At 38.3% G+C, this 9,807-nt stretch overlaps 1 protein-coding gene across 2 annotated transcripts in view; it reads right to left on the minus strand.

Moving 5' to 3' along the window:
• The window catches only part of rasgrf1 (Ras protein specific guanine nucleotide releasing factor 1), a 28,742-nt gene that overhangs the window by 2,975 nt on the left and 15,960 nt on the right, over positions 1 to 9,807 (minus strand). The window contains exons 15-26 of one of the 2 annotated variants that reach the window (XM_024282361.2): positions 8,416 to 8,786; positions 8,212 to 8,331; positions 5,930 to 6,100; positions 5,751 to 5,857; positions 4,694 to 4,806; positions 4,259 to 4,319; positions 2,694 to 2,797; positions 2,540 to 2,624; positions 2,256 to 2,453; positions 2,105 to 2,184; positions 1,910 to 2,027; positions 1,764 to 1,832 (exon numbers count right to left, since the gene is read on the minus strand). In XM_024282361.2, the coding sequence (XP_024138129.1) occupies positions 1,764 to 1,832; positions 1,910 to 2,027; positions 2,105 to 2,184; positions 2,256 to 2,453; positions 2,540 to 2,624; positions 2,694 to 2,797; positions 4,259 to 4,319; positions 4,694 to 4,806; positions 5,751 to 5,857; positions 5,930 to 6,100; positions 8,212 to 8,331; positions 8,416 to 8,786 (1,597 nt within the window). Of the gene's footprint in view, positions 1 to 1,763; positions 1,833 to 1,909; positions 2,028 to 2,104; positions 2,185 to 2,255; positions 2,454 to 2,539; positions 2,625 to 2,693; positions 2,798 to 4,258; positions 4,320 to 4,693; positions 4,807 to 5,750; positions 5,858 to 5,929; positions 6,101 to 8,211; positions 8,335 to 8,415; positions 8,787 to 9,807 lie in introns of both variants that reach the window. The other variant, XM_024282360.2, reaches the window with a different exon arrangement.

Genomic DNA, 9,807 nt, shown 5'->3' on the forward strand with positions numbered 1-9,807 from the left:
ATAACATCCTTACAATTCTAATTTGCTATCTGCAACATAAAGGGCTTTACATAACACAAGTGAGTGCATATTAAAATAAAATTAGCCTATACACACCCACTTTCAAAAAATAAAACTCACCATATACTCACAAATATGCTCAATTTCTGATAACTATCTGATAACTGTCTCTCTAGGGAGTCAAAAAACAATAACAGTAAATACAAGTTTGGCCTGACATTGTTAGGAGAAAACAGTTGGAAATCTTTTCAGAAGCCTGCATGAGCACAGAGGACATGTAGTTTTTTAAACCTCTTAAGGACTGCCAATGCTCTTTCATGCCTTTAGATTTCATGTTTACATTCAGGTTTCAGCCTCCTGGTTCTGGTTTTTATGGGACAACTTATGGGGACGTACCAGATTGAGAGCGCCAGGCTCCTAATCTAAAAGCAGTTTATACTAAATTTCAAGATCCTTTACCCTTTTATTTCATACGTTTTCTTTGATTTTCAAGTTTAAATCAGTCCACTGTTGCTGATTTGGACGCGTGACTCTCAGTATGACCTGTACCGTTTTTGCTCCATGCAAGCCTTTTTTTTTCTTTTTCTAAGCCCATTTCAGTCATTTTAGGATAAAATATCTGATGAGAAGAGGAATATTTCACTACTTGTACAGGTTTTCAGTCCTTATGGCAAGTGAAAGGCGTCAATAATCGCCGCAAAAGCACCATAAAAAAAAAACTGCATTTTAGCCAAGAAAAACTCAGCTTTTTACAGCCGTTACAGGACAACACAAGATGGCGTAATTTAGGAGCTACTTTTAAAACACGTGTGAAAAGCAGTGTTTTTCTTGGCCAATAACGCCATTTTTTACTGCGCTTATCCTAGCGAATTTTGACCCCTTTCGCTTGCCATAGACTATTACTGGGCCACACAGTGAACACAAGAAAAACAAGTAATTATGTTTCTATTCCATTCCTCCTGACCACCAGAGACGGTGCTTCAACCATTGAACGATCCTTCTTGCCTATGCGTTGTTCAAGAATTTACTGAAAGTCCCTGTTGACCTCCTGGTGACCCACATGAGGCTATAGTGATGTGGCGCCGGGAGCACGGTCCCAAACTCTTCTCGCAAGAACACAAGGGACCCAAGGGACCCAAGGAACCCAAGGGACCGGGAACTGGCAGTCATAGAAAAGTAGTTACCGGTATATGCGTAACTTTTGGTCTGTGTTTTTTTGGGTCTATTTTTCTTCTGGTTCTCTGCAGACTTGCTGTGTGTTTTCTGTATAGTTAAGTTTAAGATAAGTAGTTCCTCTTTAAAGCTTTTATTTTGTTTAGGATTTGAGTATGGTTCTTGTTGGATTAAAACGTCCTACAATTTATCGTCCTGCATTTGCGACCTTGGTGGTTTCACTTCTCACGCAATTATTTATTTAAAAAAAGGAACAATTACTGATTGCTCCAATGGACAATTCTCCTAACGAAATGCTCTGATTCTCAGGATGAATTCAAATTCCTCCCCTACCCCTATGGCTTCTTGCTACTCCTACAACTGTAAGGGTATTTGGAGGGGTAGACTTGTCCGAAATAGTTTTTTAAGGTCCCTTAAAAACTCCTAGGAGTTAGGATGTTCAGTGTTGCACTATGTTATGCATGATTTTAGGGGGAAATTGGTTATTTTCATTTTCTACTTTTATGAAATCACTCTGACCCCTTAGATTTGTTTCTAAACCACCGTTGAGGCCACAAGAACCAGGATCTTTAGGACAAGAACTGACTTACCTTTGGTTGAAGATCAATCTTGTATGCAGTTTGCTGAAACTGCCGGATTTCTCTGATGATGTGAGAAATCTTAAAAGGACAAAAAGAGTAACGGGTGTTATGAATTTTCCTACACAATTTCCATTGTTAGTCACTAGACATCTCACCATTCTCATCTTTGAGAAGTTGACCAGGTTGTCTTCGGTGTAATTTGGTGTTCCCTCTTCAATGAAAGCCAAATCACTGAGGTACATCCCCAGATAGGGCACGCAAGGAGGATCACAACTGGTGGAGGGTAAAATAAAAAATATATATATCATCCACTTGTTTTGTTTTTCCTATTCTGTTTCTAATTTACTCACTTCTTCAAAGCTTCTCTCAGGTTTTTGAACCTCCCGTCGGATGATACCAACTTCTGCAGCTTGTCAATTAAGGCTTTTGTCTAGAAAAAAGAAAGATTTTAATGCAAACGCTGTGCACTCAGCTAGAACACAATGATGGAGAAACAATCACCTGCTTGGAAACTTTGAGCCAAGTTTTCTTCAGGCGGAAAACAGAGCTGCGGTTGAGGGAGGAGGTGATCTCCAGCACGGCGTTGTAGTTATGCAAACAGCGGCAGATGTCCGCCACCGCTACCCATTTCTCAATGACTGATACTCGGGTCACAACGTCTTCACTCCGTAAGATCTCTGTCGCTATCAGGTCACTCATCTGGGAGGCGGAAAAATCAAATCATTGCTTAGAATAAAGTAATTCCTGGAACAGGAAGAGATTTGCAGAATTTGATAAAAACGTACATCATTGAAGTGCTTTGTTGTTCTCATGATGTACGGCGTCTTCTCATTTTTGTCATTCTTCATCCAGCCTAGACCAAAGAACTCCCTAATCAGAAAATAATAAGTTTCTCTTCTTGACCATTAGTTAGTTTAGTTGAGCTGTTAGAAGACTCACTCGTATGGGATGACTTTGAACACCAAGTGGTCCAGTAGAGTCAGCTGCTCTGCAATCTCCAGTGCAGAGTGGCTCTCAAAGGGTTCAGCTTTACCCCCTCCAACCTGAGACACACAAAACATTCAAACATTTAAACTCTGATAAAAATGTGTTTTTGGTGTTTTTAACATGTTCATTTTTCTTACAATGGAAAATTAAGTTTAAAAGTATTTCTTCATTAAAATCCTGAAGGAGGAGACGAAAATAATAAAGTTGGAAAAGGCTTGGAGATGTGATGTAGTGCCTAAAATGGCAAGCTCTCTGCTCTACTGCATTCTGCTGCATATGCCTCAAGGTGACTAGATCCAAATATGTCTTGTTTTCCTCGTCTGAGCTGGCATCTGGCTCCAATAGGATAGCTCCAATTTTTCTGTCCATTTTTGTTGTACCAATACTCTTTGATTGGAGTTGTGAGGTGCTGTAAGCTAGCAGGAGAGGGTGTAAACAGATGAATAATGGGAAATGAGGGCGGGCTTTCTCTGTGCTGCAAATTTCTGATGAACTACTGCTGCTCTGCAGAAAATATACTCTACAAAACAACTGTTTTCTTAATTTTGGCAAAAGACAGCATAATCATAATTAAAAGACCAATGGGAATGCTTTTACAAAAGATTAAAATATGATTGAAGTGGGACTTTAAATGTTGAAGCCAATCTTAAATTCTACAAAACCTCATTAGCAGTAGAATTACATCATGTTTAATCATTGGAAGATCAGGAGTTGAGATGGTAAAAAATCAGTTTTTATATATAATAACAGCCCAAACTAAAGAATATCAAATAGTTATCAATTTAAATGTTGTTAATAGACACAGGTAGGGGTTGCGTTTCTAGTTAAACCATGTTTTTGAGGATAGGACCTATTTATTTAGTGTTATTTTGTAATAAGAATTTTTTTTGTCATTTTTGTTTTACTTTGAAAGATCCACTCTCATGAAAATCATTTTTTAATGTTTTTAAAATGTTCTGATGGCATTTTTCTCATGATGGAGGACATTTATTTAGAAATTAAGCTTAAAATGTCCTAAGTATTTCTTGATTCAATTTTTTTTCAATTTTTGCTCCATGTGATGGTTTTGCCCACAATTTAGAGGTGATTTTCAAATTAACTACTGCTGCTCAGCAGAAACTATGTTCAGATACTATATTAAAAAAACAGACACTTTTTTGTGGCTAAAAAACAGCAAAATCATGATTAAAAAACACTTGGAACACTTAGATTTGATTAAAAATGATCTAAGTGGGTGTTTAATGTGAACAGTTTGCCTCAAGTAAAGCTACAGCTGTAAATATAAGTAAAGTATGTATTCTTTATTGGTATTTATAGTTTTTATTTCAGAGCCTCAAATCAAATGAATATCTGGTACAAGAATCTATTCTTACACTTAAAAAAAAGAGAAATAATGGATAAAAAAGTATCTTATAGCTTCACAAGGACAAATTTAAAAACCATTGCAGTCCAAACCCTTTAGGTTATAATCTATGAACAATAGAATACAATGTAACTGCTTCTCAGACTTCACTTACCAGTTGTGTTACGTCCTCTGTGGTGATCTGATTGTCACCATGATCTTCCTGAGTTAAAGTCCTGGCAAAAAGGAAAACAAAGTTTAGGTTGTTGAAGATGAAGCCAAACCAGCTAAGAGTCAGAACTTATTATTAATTCCTAAATGGAAAATTGAGGAAATTACAATCCAACAAGAAATACATCCCAGGTCAGGAACAGATAATCAATTTAATCAAATAGCTCTTTTCTTTAAAATACAAATGTACTTTTTCTCATGGCATTTTTTTTACAATAAGTAGTAATTTATTGCTATTGGTCTACAAAGACAACTTTATGGCATGTTTCTAACAACCAGTCCCAGACAAATATGATCTAAATATAACAAAGAAAACGGATTCTAATTGATTATTTAGTAACACATTTTAGTCTGACAGCCAGTTGACACACAGCCATACCTGATGATGTTGGCTGCTGCTTTCCTCTCCTGTGTTAACAGTTCAGGGTCATGCATCACTTCCTCAAGGAAGGCGATGACTTTAGTTTTCAGCTCATTGTTGCTTTCAAAGTCCTGAAGTGACACAAACCACACACATCCAAGAAGCTTAATGTCACGTCAGAGTTGTGTAATAATATTGTGTGTAATCACAGTGTGTGTTTGCTGTGTAATGATATAATGTCTGTCTTGTTTTGTTCTAGATTTAGATGTGACATCTGGCATTAGATTCTGTCCTATTATTGGGTTTATATTGTGTGTAATCAGTCTGTGTGTTTGAGCTCATTTGAGTGAGTGAAATCAAGTTTTGAGTTTGATGTTGTGACGCTTTTGTCCAACCATTGGAGCAGCAAACCAATGTGCTGCCAGACCAGATGAGAGACAGAGTCTCTCCAGTGTATCTTGGTTCTTCCTCCCAAGAGGACCTGGCTGCAGACATAGACATTCGTGACCAGAACTGGAAGTCCGCTTATATTGCTTGAAAAAAACTTTTCACGATTCTTTTTTTGAGTTTTAACAAAAGTTTTTTTACCACAACTTTGAACGCTTTCCGCTTAGATTTTGGGTTAGGATTAGGGTAAATTGTATAATTTCTACTTCCGGACGAAGATATCAGGCTCCATTTTGTCTACAGCCAGGTCCCTCCAGAGTGAACAGGCCTGCATACCCAGGGAGCATCTGAAATAGATGCCTAAACCACTTCAAATGGCTTCTCTTGGTGCACCCAACAACAACATTAATGGGAATTGTAACCATTTAATGTAAGTGGTAAATGGTGTATGCTTCTATGGTTCTACTACCTTCTTAGAAAGTCTAAAGTGCCTTACACTTTACAGTCACAGTCTCATTCAAACACTGGGGCCAACCTATAACAATGTGTGATGATATTGTGCTATGATGGCATTTGTTAGGTGATCTAAGTATTTTGATTGTAATAATGTTATCTCGTCATAGGTCCAAATTTATAACATTGCTTAAATAAACTCCAGATTTTGCATTTTAATTTGCTTTAAAGCTACCTGAGCATGTTTGGACACCCAATGTCTCAGCACATTCAGGACTCTGTTGGTGGCCGCCCGTCTAATTACAAACTCTTTGTCACCATTTCTCTGGTCTGTTGGAAAACCTGAAAAACAAAACACCAAATCAGTTACAGAAGATCTAAAAAAAAAACACAGAAAAAAAGAAGGTTATGTACCTGTGCTGGCGAGGGACATGCGCCGATACTTTTCCTTGGTAGGTGTCCCCTCATTGGCTCCAGCAGTGGCGATAGCGAAGGCAGAGGCGGCGGAGAGAGCGCTGCGATTGTTGTCGAGCTCTCTACATGACGGCATGACCATGCCATTGTTGTAGGAAAACAGGGAAAATTCTACACATAAAAGAAACAAAAAAAAAAATTACCATTTAGCTTACACATTAACTGGCTTTGTATGATGGGCTTTAAAGTCACATTTAACCATATTTAGCACTTTGACTTTAAAACAGCCTAAGATTGCTATATTTATACATATACTGAGGCATCTTGAAAATGGCTTTAGTAGCTGTGCACAAATCTCCACTAGGGGGCTCTAGAGATCAACATAAATTTTCTTACCCAGTTTCCTCTCAGTGAGGTTTTGATATTCAAGATGGTTGCAGCTAAATATAGCCACCAAATACCAGCATAACAGAGGAATCAACAGATTCTCTGCACTCTGCTATTTCTGAATCCTCTGAGCGCAGTAAGATCATAACCACGCAGGATTCCACCTCTGACAATACCACAAAATTAACATTTTTCTGAGCAAGACCGTGCATTTATCGTGCGATTTTGTTAAAAGATATAGAGGGGCTGAGATAATCTTGGCTCCAGAGAAGATTTCTGTGGGCGGCAGGGAAAACACGTTCTTGATGTTGTTGCTATGACACAAGTTTCCCTAACACCTACTGAAGCCAAGCTTTGGTTTTTCCCACATTATTAAAACATACAAGTAATATGTTGGTCATATTTCAGATTTCTTTTCTTTCCCAGTCCTAAAAATAAAAAGGCTAAATTAGACCTTTTTTTCCTTTAACACCTGAGGCGTCGTCCGTGACGCTTAAACACAAAATCTTTAACATACTGTAACTTTTCAACCATTAACACGATCAATGTAATTCCAGCAGATTCTGATTCGTGCCGCTTCTGTCCTTCAGAAACTGCTCTGAAATGATTGTCATAACAATTAAAAAATTACAGTAAATCAAAGAACGCAAACACTGGAGTTCTAGTGTTAAAGCAGGGGTGTCAAACTCAATTACACAAGGGGCCAAAATCCAAAACACACCTTAGGTCACAAGCCAAACAGGATAAACATTTACTGAAAACTTTAAGACTAAATTTTTAAAAAATTAAAACCATAACTTTTTAACATAATTATGAACTAGATATATATATCATTGCCTGTGATAATGCTAGTGTGAATGCTGTAAGCTGAATTTGGCCACTGAAGATGCTAGTGCTAATGCTGAAATTGATAGCTAAAAGCACTGAAGCTGATAGCTGAAAATACTGATGCTGGTAGCCAGCTAAAATATTAGCTAAAAGCAAAATTAGCCTAAAAACTAAGAAAAAAAATGTTTAGTCAAAACAGCTAGCATGTAGCTGAAATACCTGCTAAACTTCAAAATAGCTTAAAAAAAAGCCTAAATTAGCCAAAACAGCTAGCATGTAGCCAAAATATTAGCTTGTTGATTGAGGGCACTCTGCACTTTAAAATAGAATTGCCCCTCTGGTATAAATAACGTTGTTTGAATTGAACTGAATTGAAACTCCAAGATACCCTAAAAAATCTTAGTAAATTTCAAAATAGTCCAAAAAGCGCAGAGAAAAACATTTTTTAAAACTTTAAAATCCTAACTTTTTAACATAAATATAATAAAAAGGAAGGAATATTATTTCAGAATAAATCAATTTAAACCTTAAATAACTCAATACTTTACTCTTCATAAAATATATATTTTGTCAAATTTATAAAAGTTAGAAAAAAAGTGCCAGATAACATCGGGGTTTCAATAACAATAAAATAAAATGAGCTGGAGGGCCAGATATAATCACCTGGAGGGCCGGATCAGGCCCCTGGGCCTTGACTTTGACACGTGTGTTAAAGGGTGAAAAAGGACAACACTCCACCCCTTAAATATCCCAAACTGCAATTACAGTACTTTCATACAGTAAAGTATCTCACAAAAGTGAATACATCCCTCACTTTTGCTGCCAGGGGTTTGGCTATTGATGCCTCTATTATGATTTATTTTGCAGAAAAAATAACTTTCCACTGCTGTACAAGATGGACACTGACTACTTTTCATTGTGTGCAAAATTCATTTCAGCTGTAATGTCCCATGAAAAAGATATACATAAATATCTGCAGAAATTCTCTCACTTTTGTGTGATACTGTACATCTCGGAGTTTTTTTTTTTTTTTCTAAAAATCCCCTATTAAAAAAAAGGGGACATACCTGAGGAGTTTTTGCATTTGATGTTTTTTGGTGTAGTGGGAGACTTAGTAGGAGACGCCTCTGCATCCCCGTCATCGCTCTGGTTTTGATCATTGTCACTTTCCTCTCGAACAGAAAGATCTGCTATATTGTGACAAAGCAGAATGGAGATCGATAAGCTTGTTGCACCAAAACTTAACAGTGTTTTCCTTGCTGCCAGGCTACCTTGCTTGCAGACAGAAGCGTCCTCCACCTTTTCCTTCTTGTCCTCCCCCTCGTCGGAGATTTTGCTGGCGATAGGGCTGGACACGTAAAGCTTGTTGATGTCCAGTGTGGTTTTGCTGAATGGGGACATAGTGGAATACATGCTTGCATAGCCATTTGAGGAGCAGCTAAGGGCAGCCAGGTCAAGAGCTTTGCCCCCGGTGATGATGGGAATGTTGAGTGAGAGCTTGCGGCGGCGGTTTGGAGATGAGTTCTTGGCGATAGCAAGAGGTGGCGGGGAGGAGAACTTTCTGCTAGCCCTGGGGGAGCCAGGTGGCTCTCCGTACAAGAGTTTGCTGTTTTGGTTGCTGGCAAAGAATAATTCCAGGGATCTAAATGGGTGAACATAAACAAAGATTGTTAGATTATAGGGGATTCTATTAAAGTTGGAAACTATAAAAAACAAGTCTGCAATCACAAATCTTTCTTTTCTCTCAACATTTTAGAGCAAGATGCAGACTGCAGCATTTTAATAAACCTTCACCACTCCCCACCAGCCTCATGCCGACCTCACGGGTTCCCATAAATAGCACAGCGAGTGAAAGTGCGCACGGCTACTGCTGACACAAGCAGCCAAGTGTAGGTGTCTCGCAGTGACATGGAGAGCATACTGCAGGGTGCGGACATGCTGAGCTCTCCCAGATTTAAACCCCACAGTTGCGTCCTCCTCGCTCTAGGCATGCTAAGAACAGAGTTAGCTCCCAAAGCAGCACTCTGTCAATGTTTCACGCTATGGATCTTTGCAGACAAGGAGGAAAGACGCGAGGGGAGGGTGGGGTTCTGCAGCACTGAGGTTGGTTGCCATAGAGCGACATATAGCAGAGAGACACTCCCAGCCAAAACAGGAGGAAACTGACCAAATATCTGTAATCAAACAATGAAGACAAACTTCCATCTGCACAACTCTGATGCTGAAAGATTGCCTTATCTAATGCTTCTTTACAGTCCATAAAACAGAATTATTTCACACAAAAACTTCAGGTAAAGTTGTGCTGCATCTATCATAATGTCACCCACAGGTCTGCAGTGCAGACTGTGGATGGATCTTTCTATTGAATCATCATAAAATACCTATAAGCAGTAATAGACTATAATTATCTTAGCCCCACATGCTGAGCGCAATTAAGACATAACTGGTATTAAAGGGCTGTAAACAGGCATTATTCCTGTTGATTTGCAACAGTTTACAAATTGGTTAGGTAGTGAAGAATCTGTTCACTTTACTCTAAGAAGGGTACAAAGAGTTCATCTTTTCAATTTAAAGACCTACTTAGATGAAACTGACTGGATAGCTTCAATATTGCTCGCCATTTTTGTTGCACCAGTAGTGTTTGATTGTGGGTGAAGGGAAAT

This window comes from Oryzias melastigma, linkage group LG6 (assembly GCF_002922805.2).
Source record: "Oryzias melastigma strain HK-1 linkage group LG6, ASM292280v2, whole genome shotgun sequence".
Classification (NCBI taxonomy): domain Eukaryota; kingdom Metazoa; phylum Chordata; class Actinopteri; order Beloniformes; family Adrianichthyidae; genus Oryzias; species Oryzias melastigma.